General features: G+C 38.5%; 1 protein-coding gene across 10 annotated transcripts in view; it reads right to left on the bottom strand.

Moving 5' to 3' along the window:
- Positions 1 to 20,038, bottom strand: part of NTRK2 (neurotrophic receptor tyrosine kinase 2) — a 381,718-nt gene that overhangs the window by 279,280 nt on the left and 82,400 nt on the right. For all 10 annotated transcript variants that reach the window (XR_008376955.1, XM_053576758.1, XM_053576767.1 and 7 more), the window contains 3 exons: positions 15,007 to 15,042; positions 12,228 to 12,328; positions 8,049 to 8,148 (listed from right to left, as the gene is read on the bottom strand). Coding sequence is in view for 9 of the 10 variants with exons in the window: in XM_053576758.1 (XP_053432733.1) it covers positions 8,049 to 8,148; positions 12,228 to 12,328; positions 15,007 to 15,042 (237 nt within the window). In the remaining variant the exon portion in view is untranslated. The remainder of the gene's footprint in view (positions 1 to 8,048; positions 8,149 to 12,227; positions 12,329 to 15,006; positions 15,043 to 20,038) is intronic.

Genomic DNA, 20,038 nt, shown 5'->3' with positions numbered 1-20,038 from the left:
TATTCCTAAATGCTTCCAAGGTTAAAGAGTTAAGAGTTAATAACTTATGAACACAAAAGATGTGCATTATTCAAACAGGCTGCTTCCAAAACGCCACGTGACAGTTCTGCTGAGTTAGAGCTCAGTGTATTCCTACAGTCGTTCGGTATTCTTGCCCAAAATAAAGTAAGATAAAATCAAAGCATATGTTAGAATTTAAGCCAAGTTATTATGTCCTCTTCATAAATTCTGAAAAGCTTGTCCACCAAAATCAGATGTTAGGAATGAGGAAGAAAAGCAAAAGAGAGAGGAAAGAAGATAAAGTCAGGAAGCACAGAGGTGTGGGACAAAACGGCAGGAAAAACAATAGAAGGTGAAAGAGAAATGGGGAGAACAGGAGGAAAACCTGGCAGTTTTCAGAGTTTGAAAGTCCTCTTTGAAGTAGGCCATCCATGATCTATAGGACAGGAGCTTGGAGCAACTTCACCTCAAAGTTCACAGAAGGCCAAAGAAGAAACAACAATTCTTGCTGACTTTTAAGTACAAAATCAACTTTCTTAAAGAATCTTCTGCGTTTTAGTGAAACTAGCAGCAGAGTCCCCAAAGAATATCACATGTACTTTCTCATTACGAGCAAGCGTGAGCTCTCCGCTGACTCACACCAGGCTTGTGGGGATGCCAGGTGAGACAGGCAATTAAAAGGTAGGATAAGTTCACTTCCAAGGCTAAAGGGAGAAATGCTGATTCTTCTGCTTCCTGTCCCGCCTTCTGTAGCCAATTCTTAAAAGTTCTACACACATTTTCAATATGCTGCAAATGATAAGTATCTTCTGTTCTCCAACAGGCATAACCCAAATGTTGGCACAAAAATCAGAGACTTTGGAAAGTAAATCTTCACCTCATAAACACATGGCCAAAAGCTTTTCATAGCACCTCCAACAACAGTAAAGGACAACTTGGGCTAATTCTTTTCTTTAGATACATTTTCAATTTGGCAAATTACTCAGTGTCTCTTTCAACCGAATGTCTTTTATGAGATTTCTGAGGACTTGCTTGGTATTGACAAATTTCGTTCTCTACCAAGAAAGTGCTAAGATAAACTCTGAGCTCAATTTGAAGCTAGGAGGAGGGTAGTTTTAAAAAAGTTTTCTGTGAAAGCTTATTCTCTCTGACACTATTTTGTGAAGTTTATATTTCCACATTATAAGAAGAAAAAAACAATAAACTCATTATTTATTTTACAAAGAGCTAATTGCTTAGTTCTTTAAAAGTTTTGTTTTTATTACTGACTTTCTGATTCCATGAATTTAAAATGATACTATTTGTTCTCTCTGAGAATGTCTAATTCTCACGCTAAAAATCTATTCTCCAGTACTTCACACCATTTTTAAAAAAAAAAAGAATTGCAGAATGATTAAAGAGCTATGTTTAAAAAAAAAAACAAATAAAACTAGCAAAAGAAATATTTAAAATACGTTTCCTCGAGCATGAGAAAGGTATTCCCAAGCAAGACACAAAATGGAAAATATGGACAATTTGATTCTGTAAAAAGGTAAATCTTTTTGTTTGCCAAAATACAGTATTAAATAGCAAAAAAAAGCTACTAGGAACTATGAGCAACATCTATAATCAATAAAAAAATTAATACATAATCAATAAAGTATGTCTATACATCAATACAAATAAACCTTTTTTCCTTATCCTTAACATAATAAAGATGCTTAACTTTATTATTAATTAAAATATCATTTTTAATCTAAATTGACAAAAATATAAAAGATTGATCATCATATTCACTATGAATGAGTAATAAACAAAAGGGTATCCTCACATACTGTCAGTGAGAGAGTAAATCGGAAAAGAATTTATGCAAGGTAAGCTATTCACATTTGAAACAGATACATCTTTTCTTTCACCAATACATCCCCAAATATCTATCTTTATGTAGAAAGTCTTATTTGAAGTGATTTTTCTGAAAACATGATAAGAACTTAAACGTTCATTAAAAGAAGAAAAGTCAAATAAATCACAAAGCTTCATCATCATAATGACAGTAAATACTCATAGAGCAATTACGAAATGCCAGGAACTTTCTCAAGGGCTTCACACATGTAAATTCACTTTGCGTCTTCATAATAACTCTATGAAGAAGGTACTGTCATTGCCCTGTTACAGGTGCAAAGACTGGGGCAAAAGAGGACAAAGTACTTACTCTGAGTCACACAGCTCATAAGAGGCAGGGCTAGGTTTCAGAGACAAGTAGCCTGGTATCAGACTATTAGGAAATACTATTCAAAAGAACACAGTAGAAAGGTAGATACTGATACAGAAAGATCTACAGGGATGCAGAACAAGCTTAGTAGTATCATTTCTTTATGGAACCAAAGATGAAACTCTGTACTTGATGATTCATGTACTATACATACTCTAAGCATCCGAAGAGTTATCTCCAGGAGTGGAAATAGGAAGAGAACAAAGTGACGGGAATTTCCATTTTTAACTTTATATATTTCTAAATTGCTCAAAATTTTGAAAAACAAGAATGCAACCATTTGTTACTTTTGACATTATTTTTCTTTAAAAAAAAAAAAATAGGGGAGGGTGCATATGGAAAAGAGTTTGTCCTTACAGATGTTTCTACAACTGTTTCTGGCTTTTGGACACGTTTTCCCCTCTGCTAAAAGCTGATCCAAATATCTGTTAAACTCGACCTCCTAAATTTTCCAGAATTGTTTTCAGCTCATATAAAAGGCTTTAACCCTCGACCCCTTTAGCTTTGGGCCCCACTATGTTTATGACTATTTTTAAATACCCAGATTTTTGGTTGCTGTTGAAAGACATTTAAAAGATGATTTGTAAGAGCAGGAACTTAAACTGTGGGCCTTGAATCTGGAGTCAGGAAAACCAGGCTCTGCATCCTGGGGCGGGGAAGCTTTTTAGTCTTTTCTAATTGGAAACCTCTATCGCTCAACTAGCAGAAATAAACTCAGATAAGGTGGTTTATGTACAAGAATCCCAAGCTGCAGAGAAAAATCTGTGCAGGCTGTCCACACTGAATGACAGAAAAGGCTTCCTGTTCTAGTGCCTTCTGAGGGTCACTTAGACATTTTACCTTGGAGGGACAAAGGGTGCTTCAGTACTCAGGGAATAAATATCACGTGTGGACTTCAACCAAGAAATGCAAGTAACACAAAGCTGAAAGCCGAAGCTATTCGTCATCAGGGCAATGAATGCCAAGCCGCCTCCTCCCTGCTGGCTTCCTTATATTTTTTGCAGCCGTGTACACCATTAATGCTGTGGGCAGGACTCCCACCGTGGAGCGCTCTTTAAAGACTTGGCAGCCCTTGTGCTCATAGACACTTCCATTTCCCCTTCATATGCACGTCTTCAATAAAGAGAAAGAGCCAGGAAGCAATGTGAGAGCTAAACAGAAGACTTGGTTACTACATGACAACATTCAAGGGTCTGGTTGCCTGTTCCTTGGCAATAAAACTGCTCTGGAAAATTCTTTAAGCCCGACTTCAGTGAAAACTAAAATTAAAATAAATCAGAGGCAGCCTTAGAAGAAAAGGGATAAAGCTCTGCATTTACATACAGGGCTATCAATGCTGACAAAGACTTAGATCCATGTGTTACACATTTTACTCCTCCATCTGAAACACATATTTGAACGGCCCCTATACAGATGCACTAACACGGGGGCATTAGTCGGGGCTCCTGCAATTACGGTAGCTAGATGTTCAACCAAAAAGCAATAGGACAGTGTAAAGGTACAGAAATTAATAGGAGAAAATGGACTGGAAATTCTACCTCCTGACATCTTTATTGTAACAGGGCCCATAGCCTACTGGACACAAGCAACAAGGAGCTTAAATTATATCAGGCAGTAATGAAAGATAAAGTCTAGGGTTAACAGCAGGATATGGACCCCAATGTGGCACTTCCGCTGACTTCAGAACTGAAAGAAGACACATATTCCGCAGTCATCATTCAAAGGCAGGGATGTGAAAACGGAGGATGTTCATGTGCAAAATGAAAAGCCAAAGGGAATCCTCAAAACGTAAACAAAGGTAATTGTTTAAAACAATGTATAAAAGTCAATATATCTTATAGCAAAACTTGGGCAAAGAGACCTCGTATTTATGGCCATTACTTATCTGGAATAATTTTTTTTAAAGAAGAAAAGGAGTTTTCTTCTGTACACAAACTTTGGAAAAGTCCCAGGGTCTCCCTTCAACCATTCACATGTTAGGCATCCTCCAAATAGTAAATGTTTTTTGTTTGTTTGTTTGTTTTTTATGAAATCATAGCTGTGAAAAAAAAAATCATAGCTGTGTACATTAATGCGATCATGGGGGACCATACACTGGTTTTATAGACCATTTGACATATTTTCACCACACTAGTTAATATAGCCTTCCTGGCATTTTCTTAGTTATTGTGTTAAGATATTTATATTCTACATTTACTAAGTTTCACATATATCCTTGTAAAATGCGCTGTAGATGTAATCCCACCAATCACCCTCCCTCCACCAATTCTCCCCCCTCCTTGCCCTCCCTCTCGCCCTTCCCCATATTCTTAGGTTATAACTGGGTTATAGCTTTCATGTGAAAGCCATAAATTAGTTTCATAGTAGGGCTGAGTACATTGGGTACTTTTTCTTCCATTCTTGAGATACTTTACTAAGAAGAATATGTTCCAGCTCCATCCATGTAAACATGAAAGAGGTAAAGTCTCCATCTTTCTTTAAGGCTGCATAATATTCCATGGTGTACATATACCACAATTTATTAATCCATTTGTGGATCGATGGGTACTTGGGCTTTTTCCAATTACCAAGCTAAAGTGGATGAAGTTAAAAATTCTCTCTGATAATTCCATCAATTAATATTTACTGAGTGGCAATTCTGAGCTAGGCAATAGGTGAAAAAGGATGAACCAGCAAACATGAACACTGTCACCTTGGAGCTCACAGTCTGTGCCTCCTATTCTGTGTTGGACCATTGGCTATTGGGTTTATGGGGATCAACAGAACAAAACCTACTGGCGTTTACCATCCCATAGACCTATCTCCAAAGTCAACAGCACAGCTCACTGATTTTCAAGTCCAGGTTTAACTTATTAGTGCAGAATTTAGAGAACACCTTTCCACAGAAGCAGTGCTGTAATATTTAGGGTATTAGGTCAATCCACAAAGCTTAAGTGGACCTGCATTCAGCTGTAGTGTGATCTTAAGAGGTTTCTGGTTTGTGTTAACCTGGGCCCTCTGAATCAACAGTGTTAAACTTCAGTTTATAATTTTAAGGCTTTCACTACAGAGCATAATAGTCAACACTTGAGATAAACCATGAAATGCTAAGGATGGGTAAAAAGTTGTAAGCACTTATGGGTGGGCTAATCACCATCCTTCTGTCTCGATCTGTCCCCAGGATGAGAGAATAGGGATGGGCTTAAAACCTCCACAAAGATGATTATGAGGGCAGGAACTGCATTCAGAATAGCTCATATGCACACCAGCCATCAGCCTCTCACATCTTCTAATTCTGGCCAACACTGTGCACAGTTCACACTCAGAAATCACAACTGATATATTGCCTGGTTATTTCGGGAAGTATAACAGTGTTTTTACATAGTCTTCCCTTTTTAAGACATATGTTTTTCAGTGGTAATCCCAGCTCTACTAGCACTTAGCGTACATTAACTGACATTAATTTTGAAATGTCACCTTTTTATGCAGTTTCATTTGCATTCAATGCATGAGCTACATCTTAATTTCTAGATCCCCAAAGATTATCAACTCAGCATCTGACTTGTAAAACAATAACCGCAGATCAGGCTCATTTTGTTCATAATCATGCCACAGATAGATGTGTAGCTAAAAATAGAAAAATAAGCTATTCCAAGAAGGAACATGAGTCTCTGAAACAAAATTTCTAAAAGCAGTTTTATTTATGTTTAGGAATAAGAAAGGAAAAACCTACAGTATATATATATGTGTGTGTATATATAATACAGTACATATTGCCTGAAGGAAGTCATTTACCAATTCTGTGGCAAGGTTAAGCAAATTCTTTCTTACAATTCATTAAGGATACCCTCAGGTCATACACAGAAAATGTAGGTGCTTTAGTGGTAATCATGCCCAAATTATCCAAATAAAATACCCTTTCAGTCTTTGCCTCCAGGATAAGCTATTGTCTGATATGAAATGCAATCTTCTCTGAAACTAAATGTCTCTTTTCTCTTCCATTGCTTCCATTGGAGTAGGTTCTCATTTACTAATAATTCTGCCAATGGTTTTCCTAAACCAAGGATGGAGAGGGGCTCCTAAATTTTAGTTCAAGGATTGCCAAACCTTTTGCTGAGTTCCCAGAAGAACACGGACACATCGTCTCTCTGAAGTGCCCCAAGGAATAAAAGATCTTAAACTAAGCCCTTTAAGACGGTGAAATCTATGCTTGGGGATACCCCCTCCAAGTGCCTATAAGGAAAAAATGCACCTGACAAAATGAGAAAAACTAAACGCTGTGGTAGATAGTGGCCTAGAGCAGGCTGGGGTGTCAGTTGAGACTTGGGGACTTGAAAGGTTTGCAAAGCAGTGGGTGAGTCTGGTCTGCAGCGCCTCCTCCAGCCCTGCCACACTGGGAGCACAGTGGCCCATGTTACTGTATGACGTGAAACAGTGATCCTCAAGGAATGCTTGGGCAATAGAAACTTCAGGATTCCCCAGAAACTGCCAGAAATGCCAGTTCTCAAGTTCACCCCAGACCTACTACATCAGAGACTCTGGGGGGTGGCTCAGGAATCTACATTTTCACAAGTCCTACAGGAGCTTGTGGCTTGTGGTCAAGTTTGAGAACCACTGCTGTAGGATGAATTAAACCCTTGCAGGGTAGTCCCTCTCCCAAGGCTATAATTAGAGAATGAAAGACCTTTTCTCCTCTTAAAGAAATGTCAAATATCAGCAGGCCAGGGAGGAATCAGGGAGAGGTTCCAGCAGTTTGTTAAAGTCCCAATTTACCACCTCTCCCTGTTCACTCTGGCTTGGGAATCTTGGTCACAGACACCAATAAAGGAAGAGGATGAAATGTGAGAACTAAGATCTGATCTACCCCAGACCCCAGTGTATGTTGGAGAACTTGGTGCTACTTAAATATTCCCTTCCATGTCAACAAGCAACATTAATAGTAATTCTAATAGACCCTACAGATAAAGGAAACCCACCAGACTTGTTCTTCAACACAACTAAGACACTAAACCTTCTCAGTTTTCCCACTCACTTAAAATGTATCTATAAGAGACCACACAAAATATAACATATTTTGTATAAATTAGCCAATAGTAAGTGTAAACTTCAGAGCAACACTTTTAAACTATTGAGACTCTTCACTTTTTATATAACAGGAACATTTATATAAGTTTCCCCTCACTTCAAATTAATTGTCGGTCCTCTAAAAAAAAGAAAAAAGGCCAAGTATCTATCCTCAGGCAATATAGCCTTAATTTTTAATCTAGCATTGAGAGGTTTTCCACTTTAAAAAGAATAGGCCATTCATTCACAAAGCTCCCAGGTACCACCAACAGCTATTCTTATTTTGCTCCTCAATTCTGTTGTTCAAAATTTCAGAGAATAAGAATCTAGAAAAATAGTAGCAACCAAAAGTGTACCACTGAGGGTGTGTGAATCAAATGTACAGCAGAAAGTCTGCACAAAGTCTGTGTCCAGACTATCCTGTCACCAGTGTGTGCCTGCCACTTGAGTTTCTAGAGCAAAAGGAAAAAGAGAGTGCTATTTGTCCCTATCACTGCTAGTCACTCGATACTCAAGAAACCAGTTCTCTGTCTTGTGGTACAACTGTCCTCATGGGAAAGTGGGTAGTGCTGAGTAATCAACATTATTTTGCTCTGTCTGGATTTGTAGTATCACATCCTTGTTGCTATTTTTTCCAGCCTTAAAAACCTAATCATCGTAAATCTAGCTGTTTCCTTCTTTAGCAGTAATTAGCATTAGTCATAAGCCAAAAACGGTTCCACATAAGAAGCAAAATAAACAGAACCCTTCTTACCTTTCATGCCAAACTTGGAGTGTCTTGCCAACTTAAGAAGAAACAGCATTACTAGCAGACAAAATCCCACCACAGATGCAATTACCACCACAGCATACACCTAGAGAAAGGACGAGAGGGTGGTTATAACCTTGCTAATTAGTTCCCTATAATCATATGGTAATGATGATGATGACAGTTAATATTGGATGAATGCTTACTGCTTCTTCTTATAACAGATCTACACCCATCACTCACTTAATCCTCAGCACCCCTACAATAATAGTAGGGCCTGCCATTATGTCTACTTTGCAAGGAGATAATAGAAGTTAAAGCTCATAAAAATGGGTATCCAGTTGATATGTTATAGGTATAGATATAATTATCTAGCCACCCATCTGGGAGAAAGAGAGAATATGAAACATGGATGGCAAAATGCTGGTGATTTTTGAAGCTGGTGGAGAATACAATGGGTTCATTTTACTATTCTATTATTGTGCATGTTTGAAATTGTCCAGAATAAAAAAAATTTTTTTTTTATGATTAGCTGTTTCCACTGTTAGAAGTCAGGGTACTCTAGGAACAGGGAGTTGGACAGGAAGGGAGCAGGAGGGCACTTTGGGGATGAGTTCCACTTGTGAAATTCATTGACTTGTATACTTAAGATGTGTGCACTTATCTTGTAGGTATGACACAAACCCTCCAGAAAAGTGTTTTTAAATGTAAAGTTGTTAATTGCAAGGTGGGTTTCACAAGTGGAGAGGTTAGATGCACATATATGTGAATCCCATCACAACCCTGAGGTGGGAAAGACAGAGGTCTAAGAAGCATTGTGATCACACTACCACTGATCAAGGCATGATGCTATTTTAAGAGCATCTTAATATTTTTGAAACAAAGATATCAGCAACACTTGTATTTCCTTCCAGTCTTGCTCAGCCAAGGTCCTGCTTCCAAAGTAAAAGTTCAATTCTCTAAACTAGAAGGTTGCAACGTTTTGCTGTAAAGGTTCAAATGGTAAATATTTCAGGCTTTGCTAGCTCTACTGTCTCTGCTGGTGTAGCATGACAGCAGCTACACATGATAAGTAAACCAATGGACATAACTATGTTCCAATAAAACTTTATTAACAAAATGACTTGGATATAGTTTGCCAACTTCTGCTCTAAACTGTCTGAGATGATCACAGCGACTTAAGATACATAAGCATTATTGTTTCATTTAATTTGCATCATAATCAGTAAGATGGATATTATTATCCCCATCTTTGGTAATGACTAGCTCTAGTCACCTAATATTTCTGGTTTTCTCTGTGTTTCTTCTCATAGGATATACCTCCTGCTTGCTTGTGGTTAGGTGAGTTTCTGTGACTAGTTAAGACTTGTTGCTGTCAAGTATAGAATTTCACTTCTAGTCTGAGATCACAGTATAAAGCATGGGTTCCCAACTAGGGCTCACATTGCCACCCAAAAGACATCTGGCAATTGTCAGGATTAGGGTGTAGAGGGGTACTTCTGCACCAAGAGGGTAGAGGCTGGGAATGCTGCTAAAAGCCCTACAGTGTCCAGGACAGACCCCTCAAACCAAGAATAATTCATCCCAAAACGCCAACAGTACCAAGGTTAAGAAACTCTGCTCCATCCTGCTCTGAAAATCTTTTTCTCTCTATTTAAAAAATGCTAACTTTCAAAAATGTGCATGCTTGGTCAGTCTAGTCCTGAAATGAGGACAAAGATGAACAGAGCTCCCAGCCAACACACGTAATGAAGCAAGAAAGAGACCTTTGTTGGTTGTAGCCACTAAGATTTGGGACTTTTGTTATTGCAACGTAACTTATGCTGACTGATACACCCCTCCCCTAGTGTGAGGCAGTATAAAGTGGAGATTAAGGAAATACATGAGATCTTCCTGAGTGTAAAATTCAGACTTACCACTTATTAGCTTGCTTAATTTCTCTGCATCTTATAATCTTTATGCATAAAATGGAAATCTAATAATTCTACCTTTATACATTTTTTAGAAATCATCAGGGAGTAAATGCAGATAATGGGCTTGGAATAGGGTCTACTCCAATAGATAATAAATTAGTGTTAGCTATAATGATGATGATAAAAGTAAAACTTAGAAAAAATTAAATAAGCAGCTTATAGTCACATCTTGCAAGCTTGGGATTTGAACCAAAGTCTATGAAAGTATAAAACCTATGATCTACCCATGGTACTGTCATTTTGAGAAGTTGAGAATTAAGGTAGAAAAATAAAAGTGGGCTAATCCTCCCACTTCACCATCTCTGACATCAGATAAGAACAGGATTAAATAAGGCACAAAAAAAGTGTGGAGCAAAGGTATAATATGACAAATCTCTTCTCTGATAGTTTAGCTGTGAGTAGCCCTCTTAGAAAATGCTTCTGCAGATATTTAGGTACAGACGTAACTTGGTCTGTAGGCTGCAAAAACTATACACAAACAGAATGGTGGCAATTCCTAAAAAGCTAATTATGGATAAGCAATCATTTCACTCAAAGTTACTTAATGGATTTGCCTATTTTTTTAATCTTTGTTTCTAACTAATGTTTTCATGGAAAAGAGATTTTAGCTATAAATTTCTCTGCCCTATTATTACATTCCAGACTTCTGCAAATAGAGAGTGGTTCTACCTAAATAAACAAGTTCAAACTCAATTTCAAAATTTTAATTTTATAAAATTTTCATGTGACATGAAACATCATTCTTCTGATTTTTTTTAAACCACTTAAACATGTAGAAACTATTGTTAGTCTGCAAACAGCATAAAAACAGGGGGTGAGCTGGACTTGATCCATAGGCTGTAGTTTGCCTGCCTGGGTTAGGCAGTGGAGGTGAAGAGACGTGGACAGATTTGGAATTTATAAGGAGGCACAGCTCACAGAAAGTGGTGACTGTGCACATATGACAGTGAGGAAAACAGAAGAACGGAGGAAGCTTTTCAGTTTGACCACAGCAACTGACAGAGGAATCCACCATAGACCCCTGGGAAGTCATGTGACTTCCCCCTTCAATGGCTCCTCACTGCACCGTAAATCAACACACCTGAAACTCTGCTTCAAGTCCTACAACCTGGCCACTACATGCATCTCCAACTCTACTGACCTGCACATACTTTCCCTTCCAATCAAGCCCTTTCACCATGTTTCCCCATCTGTAAGCTCTTGTAAACCCCAAATGCCCTCCCCTTCCATCCTCTATGTCCAAATCCCAACCCTTCAGCACAGGCTGTGCAAAATGCCACTTGTCCCACAAAGGCTCCTCTGAATCTCCTACCCGGAGAGACCGAACACTCACCCCTCTCCTTCTGTCTCTTGCACTGCATTTCTCTGTCTCTATTTGTATTTTAGCTGCTAGTATTCATGTCTAAGATCTCTGACTGACATGTAAGTGTCTATGCGATGAATTTGCATTTCATTCATGTTTTTTTTTCTTTGCCCACTGACAGTTTCTTCCACAGTCTACTGGACTGCTTACATTTGGTGAGCCATCAAACTTTTATTGCAAGTTTAAGGAGAGAGGTGTGAAAGTCTAGTCAATAAATGAGAAAACTGGTTTCTTGCTCTGCTAGTTTCTTGCTTCTTCTTTTAAAGGACAGACATTTGAAATAGATACCACTAACAATTAAAAGTGGTACGCAGGCCCTGCCCAGTGGCTCACGCCTATAATCCCAGTAGGAGGGCCAGGTGGGTGGATTGCCTGAGCTCACAGGTTCAAGACCAGCCTAAGCCAGAGTGAGATCCCATCTCTAAAAACAGCCGGACATTGTGGCAGCTATAGTCCTACATACTCGGGAGGCTGAGGCAAGAGAACTGCTTGAGCCCAAGAGTTTGAGGTTATTGTGAGCTATGATGCCACAGCACTGTATTAAGGGTGACAAAGTGAGACTCTGCCTCAAAAGAATAATAATAATAAATAATAAAATAACGTGGTATGCAAAGGGAGTAGCAAATAATTCAAAGGCCATATAGCATCCCTATCACTTTCTTTAAACCTAACCATTAATATAAATTAATTAGATGAATATATATTATATGAAACATTTATTCTATATTTTAATGCCCTATTGACATCTGCATAATAAAAATGTCTTGTTGAAGCAGCTACCTTTCTCTCACATATAAGTACCTAAAATTCTCAGGACCTATCTAGGAACCAGCTATTAATTCCACTCACCGAGAGATGTTCCCGACCAGTTGGGTCAGCGACACCAGTGGAAGGGATTTCATTACTTCTGTTGGTAGTGTCATCAACATCATTTGCTACGGTGCCATAATCTTAAATTGGAAAAGGGAGAAAGAGAAGAAACATGAAGTTGTCAGTAGGTTGCCAACAAACTTGAGGCCAGACTAAGGTCCAGAATGAACTGACACAAATCCCAAACATTCTAAACCACTGCACTGCCTGGCTATGGAGCAGCACGACCAGGCCACTGAGTCAACCTCACAGTGCTAAGACTTTATTCAATTCAGATCTTTACATCCTTGTTCTTTTGGTCAGATCCTAAACCCTGTTCAGGGTCTTTTCTCTGCACAGATGAATACACCCTTTTATCGATGGCATATTTAAAACAAATCCCTAGGGCAAAAGGGCATCAGTCTTCTAAGAGTCATGGACTTATAGACAGGGAAGAGTCTTTAGAGACTGAGCCTAACTGCCAGTTTTATAGCTGAAGAATATCAGCTGAGGAAAGTTGAATGCCTAATATAGAGGCCACCTAGCAAGGAGGTGGCTGAGCCCAGACGTGGTTCCAGGTTTGAAAGAAGAAATACTGATTCCCTGGGCAGGTAAATACACATATTATTTCAGTAAAAGGCAAACCCTTAAGACAAATGTGGGATCAGTATCATGATGGAACTTGGGTCCATCCATGAACTTTTTTAAAGAGTTCTGAATTTGTCAGTATTTCAGTTTCAGAAGTATTAATGGGAAGACCAATACAATACTTAGAATTATAAAGCTTTGCTCTCATTTCATCAAATTCTCAAATGCAGGTGCTATCTTCTGAATCGATTTAGTCTACAGGATGGAAATGATTGATTCTTTTTTTGAGGGTAGTCAAAAGTTTTTATTACTAATATCACATATGAAAGGTTCCAGAAAACTCCTAGAAAACTTACTGCAGACCATGTTGTTTATAGTGTTGTTTGTATATTTTAATTCTGAATAGTTATAGGGCCTTCGATTTCCATCCTGGGGAAGCTACCTCATTAACTCAGTCCCAGCTAGACTCCTCTAGGTAGACTCACATCATGTTGGCCTCGGGGCACCCAATTTAAATTGTATTTTTATTAGCAGAATGTTCCTTTCTGAATAAACAGTAACAGAAAAAAAAAATCTATTTTCTGTTTGTTGTTTCATTCTTAATGCCAAAAACCATGTTCTCAAAATTTTTATTACGAATATCTTAAAACTTAGTGATTTCAAACACTAGCAGATATAATTGTTTATTTTTCCCTCTTCAGGTTAGAGCCAACCAATCATGCAAAATGTAAATCAGTGAAGTGTCTACAATTTAAGAGATCCCAGTGAGATCTGAAGCCAATGGCAAGGTGACATTCAAAAAGGGGTCTAAAACCCAATTTTAAAATGTAAGATCATAATTCAAACATATCATGCTGAGATAGAATTTGAGATATGTTTGAATTATGATTTTACATGATTTCTGACCAAAACACAGATCATATGCATAAAATCAACCAAATAAAAGTATGGAATAAATATGGGTTAATGTACATAAGCAGGAAAAGACAATGTAAATTCCCTCCCCAGTTAAAAGGACCTCAAGTTAAATACACACACTTAAAAGCCTACAACAGAATCATTTTATAGAAAAAATAAAAAGTTAGTAAGTTTATATATATATACAAAATCAAAGAATGGAATATTTTAAAGAATAAATATGTAAATATATTTTAATCGATCTGACTTTCAATCATTCTGAAATTTGAAGCCACATCTTGAAATGTAGCCTGCCACTTCCCCACACTTCCCCGATTATGAAAGTGTCTGAAAATCAAAGATGGGCTTTCACACCTTGTAAAATGTCCTTGATATTGGAACAAAATAGCAAAGGAGATATGAGCTATTCTGTTAAAAACTAATACAGTGGGCCTTTGGTTTCTTTCCTCTTGTGTTCCTAAGAGAGCCCAAGGGGGTTAAGCCCATGCACCTCAGGGAAAGCAGACCTAAAGTCCAGGGGAGGGGCCAGTTAGTCGAGGGTTAATGCCTTCCTCTTATCAATAATGAAGGCAAGAATGGACCATGACCATGGGACCCCCCCCAATGGGGTCCTGAATCTGATACAAAGAGGGCTTAGTTGAGGTTTGGGGGAAAGTTCTCTTCTTGGACACCTTTAGAAGCTCTTCCCTTTTCTCATCAATGTGAGTGGCGGTAGCCTCTCTGCTGACATCCTTTTTTAACCATAGGGGAATCGACCTTCACTGAAGCTAGCAAAATGGGCAAGAGAGTGTAGAGATGAAGAGAATTTGGGTTCCTGATGACAGGGTTAAGTTGCTGGTTTAACCAACCTTAGAGCAAGCCCTAACTTCAAGGTTTCTCAAAGCCAAATTTCTTCCTTGCACAAGAAACATAATTTTGAATTGGGTTTACTGACATAGCCAGAAACTGATACACTTCCCTTTTCTTGGTAGTCATGGCTTTTAAACAGGTAATTAGTTCCCAATTATGGAAACGAAATGTCTGTTACAGCCAACAAAATGGATTTACTACTTCCAAGAACAGAACATGAGAGAGAAAGTGCTATTTACAGGCATTGCAAATGTCAAGGGGATATGGCCGTCAATACTGAATGATTTTTGAAATATTGTTTTGGACTCTGTAATGCTTAAAGTGTATATATTTATCTGAGCTCAGAGGTCTTCTTTTAGTTGATTTATTACATTAACACAAACATTTAGAAAAACTACAGTGTAAAGGAAACAATGATAGCTACCTTCATAAATCACATCAGGATAATTCGGGTTTGCACCTAAAAAGCAAAACACAGAAAAGATTTGTAAGCATGAATTTGGTGTTTACAAATGTATAACCTATGCCAAATAAAATAAGCTAAATAGACACTGAAGGCTTTTATAACTGAATAGACAGTTTCATAGGATATGGTAAATAAACCCAACGTTCATGCTTTGTTTCACCTTAAATCTGTTCTCTACCCCATGCCCCCAACTTACATCCCTCCAAAAAGAAAAAAAAAGACTAAGTAGAACTTACAAATCACTTTGGAAAAACTTCAGCAATCAATGAACTATAACAATTTTTTTGTACTGTTTCTATTATACAGTTGACCATTTTCATTGCAATTGGGGGGTATTTTTCATTCCAGAGACAGATAATTTTTGTACCCCACTTTTGTTATTCTCTTCCTGCCTTGGGGGTTACTGTCAAACTCCACATAGCAAGGCCACTGCATTCAGGAGCATATTATTAACCACTCTGCATAATGTTATCTAGACCACAGTTTGACTCTCCGTTCAGTCTTTGGGGGGCTTCTAGGCTTTAGTTTAAAGAAACTCTTTTTATGCCCTAATACAACACAGAAATTGTACTTCCTATATTGAAAGCATTTACATATAAAAGGTTAGAAATAAATATTATGTCAGAGAGAAATACAAAAGTACCAACTTAATTTTTTTGGATGGCTTTGCAGTTACCAACATGATCAGAATATTCTGCTTTAAGGTATTCCCATGAGACTCGCCAGAAACATTTAAAAAATTTTTTTAAACTCAGCATCAACAAGAACTGGTGACAAAAACATTTGCTACTTATTCTCTGATCAGAGCTAACTAGGTCTCCACATGAAAGTCTACTTGGAAATAAAATTAAATTTTGTTATAACATTTAAATGATTGCAAAATGAAATTCCAAAGCTATTTCCTATGCTTTTAGTCCTCACTTGCCATGTGAAACAGTAAAACTTGCAAAGCATAAAGCTTACTCAGTTTTCATTTCACTTCTGAACCCTTAGCAGGAAAATGCCATTAAAATAGAGTGAAACGAGCCAATTTTCTGTTTGTGCATTCCCCAGTGAATATCAAGATTAGTCTAAATGAAGAACCAAATAAAAGTAGCCCCAATGTTCAAATTAGAATGTTAATACATTTCAACTAGAAAAATATCTATTTTAGCAGGGAACAAATGAAATGAATGGCTATGTACTTCAATTCAGGGACACTGCAAGTTGCCGTGTAATCTACACTTTGTACAAAGGGGTGGGTGAGGGTTGCCTTTCACATTACAATCCACAGGAATGGCACCATCCAAAATTGTGCAGTGCACAACCTGGGCAGCCACCTCTGGTGGCACTGTATCAATTCATGCAAAGTCATTGATTCCAGTAACTTTCAGTTGTATTTTAAAGAGCTTCACTATCCCAAATACCATTTAAAAGTAGTTTTGCATTATGATACGTCAATATGTATTATCAGAATTATTTGTAGCTGTTAGGACAGCCCTGAGAAGAAACTTGAGAGCTGCCCTGCAGTTTAAGGGGTTAATTCAGTGAATAAAGCGGCAGGAAGTCCCAGTGGTAGCCCATCCAATGTCACTTGCAGGGCACTCACTTATTCTCTGAAGTCCTTTCCCTTTGCAAAAGCCTTAGACCAAATAGTGTCCCCTTCACCATGGGGATTTACTACACCTGCTGAAGGAAAGGTTCTATAACTCCAAGAGAGCAAAGCAGTCTTTGAACTACTCGGTAATTTATGATTTTAGAAGATCTCACTCTGCCCTCTTCTCTCCATGTCCCTCCATACAGTCTGAGAGTTCTAACTTCAGCCTTCAACATCAGTATAAATATATATTTGTCAGGCAGGAAGGTATAATCTATTGTATTTCACAATTCATTTACTTAATATATAACACTTAAATATTTGGATATAGGTATGTGAACCTTAATTTGTACTAGGGTCACCTAGTGACCTTCGGTCCTAGATTGCCTGGGACCGAAGAGATTCATTCCTGAGACACTGGACTTCAAGAGTTTTTCTTTTGGCTTTTTTTTTCTGTATTTTTAAAATTTTTTTGTTACAAATTAATATTAGGGTATAGATGTTTAGGTTATATTCTAAGGTAAAGTTTAAGTTATAGTTGAGCCCTTCACCGAGGAAGCGTGCTGAATATCCTCACTTTGGCGCCTTACGTGAGATCCCGCCAATTGCCCTCTCTCCTCCCGCCAATCGCCCTCCCTCTAAGTTTTAAAATTAGGGCACTCCCAGTCAATCCTTCCCATTTTCCCAGGACTGAGGGTTTCCCTGGATATGGGACTTCCCAGCTTAACCTGGGAGAAGCTGGTCACTCTGAAGTATCCTCACGCCTTCATGGACACTTATATGTGTAAGAGAAGCATCTATATTCACCATCGCTTTTACACCTCCAATTCCATAAAAATGTAAAAAGACTGAAGAGTCAGAGCCAGATTCTTCTCAACCACACATTTAAACGGCCTCAGTGACTATGAAAGACGTACAGGTTTAATCTGCCTCATCACAGACAGAGAACACCCAAACACACCACCCACACGAAGCCCCTAAGAATATCCAAGAATGTCACATCAATCCAATGTAGCAAATGCCAGGGATGGAAAAATGAGCTTCAGGGTGAGATCAAACACAAGTAGGTGAGGCCTATAATCCAGAAAACAGGGCATTTTCCAGACTTACAATTCAGATCAGGGCATGCCTTTCTTACCAAGTGCACCAACAAAGCTATTAGGCCATAGCTAAACTTTCTGAAAAGCACCATTGTTTTCCTAACTTCATTTTCCCAGATGTATGAGAAATACTGTCACTTTACTTTTGTTGTCAGGAATAGCCAAATTTAGTGTAAGATTATGAAACTCACAGAAAGACAACGTGGGAGGAACAATAACAGGTTTTTTTTCCCTCTCGAACTGTGCTATGTCTGACAAGGGTCTACTCACCACCACAAATGCCAGTTGGTATAAAAGGTTTAGGAAGACTGGCACAGAAGAACATGCACAAATCTAGAGTTTAAGAAAAACAAGGGCCACAGGACTCCGCTTGACCCCAGCCCATCAAGTATTTTCCTACTAGCAACTTGCCAGTCCAGCAAAACCTCCCATGACATTTACACTCCATTAACATCACTGTCAATGCAGACCAAAAAAAAAGTACCACTTCCTTCTGAGATGTCTGGCAATGGTCAAATTTTAAAAGTATCTCGCCATGTTTAAGTCTAAGTTTTAACTCGTTTCTTTTACTGGGTGTAAATACGTTTGTTTATATACCGTTATATACTGTTACAAGCTGAAGTTAGGAAGACTTGTTGAAGATATTCAGAACCCAAAGGACAATGAGGAAGGACAAACATTTTTTCTATGGGGGAAAAAAATCCAAGAGAAAGAGAATGAATAGAAGATAAAGGAGCAGCATTGTGCTTGAGCCATGCCCTGGTAGGGAGCATTATTACGCTTTCTTAAGTGCTGCCCTAGTATCTCTCATCAAATCACAAATCTCAGATTTCAGTAGCAAGAGATGGCACCAAGCTGTAAAGCTTCATCCTGGGAATCTGTGGCATAAAATATGGCAATCTGGGAACTCCATTCACCCCACAGATGCTCCAAATTAGTGGAGACTGACAAACTCCTCCACAGCTCACTCAAGGGTAGGGGTGAATCTCCTCCCCAGCTAGAAGATGAGGGCCCACCAGTACCAAGGTCTGCTGATGGTCAAGTACTGCTCTGGCATGAGATTTGGGCATCCTGAGGTCCACACGCACATCTACCTTGTTCTTGACCTAAGGAATGTTAGACAGGGAGGAGCCAGTCCAGAGCACAGCCTGAAGTATCCCTAGTGAAAAGGACAGAGGCAACCGGATCCTGGCCATGGCCACTCTCGGGACCAGGACCCACAATGAGCAGGTGAGGGCCACACCTCCAAGAGAGGAACCCTTAGGGCATTTAGACTTCTACACAGGAAAGACAGAATCACATTTTTCTTTTCTTTTCTCATGCTCTTAATTCCATTCTCAAATTACCTAAAGTGGGGCCTTTTTACTTCACCCCTCTAATCTCATTTATAGCTCATGAGTGAATCTTATGACTTTATGTAAATCTTCATGAGTAAATCTTTATGACTTTTTAACTGTAAGACTCTGCAGTTAAAGGAAAAATGCACTTGTAGAATAAAAAATAAATTGTGGGAAGAGAAGAAGCCTGACAGTATGGTTCACTTTCCATTCTGCTACCAAGATAAAAATAATGGAGAGGCCAGAAAGACACATCTGTTTCCTTCCTTTAAGCTTTGAGTTTCTCTCTAATGCTCTTAAAAAAAAGAGAGAGAGAGAGAATATTGGAAAGAAAGAAAAGACTTTTCTTTCAATTCTATTTGCAGACTCCGTTGAGTGTGATCTTAAAAAATATCTCAGAGCATTCCATATGATAAAGCAATAGCAAAAGATCTGCTCTGTTCAAGTAAACCGCCTTTGCTTTGCCAAGAGTGTTTTCTACCGCAAAGGGGTCAGCCTTTTGGTTTTCAGGTCCATCTCTTCTTTCCTTTCGGAGCAGCAGGCTGCACTTGGGGCCCCCAAACACTGGGGAATCGGATGTCTGGGTTTCACTTCTCGATGAACCACTAATTTGCTACGCAGCCTTGGGAGTTTCTTCACTTTTTCTGTAACAAAAGAGTCTTCCCTAAGACAGGAGAGGATAATAGCCTTGGTTTTGGCAACTCCTCCGGAGCTTCGGGAAGCGTAATTAATTAACATTAGTACTCTTGAGATATAAAGAGCTATTTAAGTATAAATCTTAATTATCATGATTATTATGAATCTATGGCCAAACCGTGCTCTCCTCAGTTATTTAAGGAAGAAAAGAGGGTAGAACTTTCTTTCCTTTCACCCCCTGCCCACCCAGGACAAGAAAGGGGTCCTGACAAATGGCCTAAGGAACAAACAGTGTGAAGCCAGAAAGGCTTTATCTTTTCTTTTTTTTTTTTTTAACTATG

Source organism: Nycticebus coucang, chromosome 2 (assembly GCF_027406575.1).
Source record: "Nycticebus coucang isolate mNycCou1 chromosome 2, mNycCou1.pri, whole genome shotgun sequence".
NCBI classification, from domain to species: domain Eukaryota; kingdom Metazoa; phylum Chordata; class Mammalia; order Primates; family Lorisidae; genus Nycticebus; species Nycticebus coucang.
Note: the sequence above shows the minus strand (reverse complement) of the source record. Positions and strands in the feature narration are given on the sequence as shown.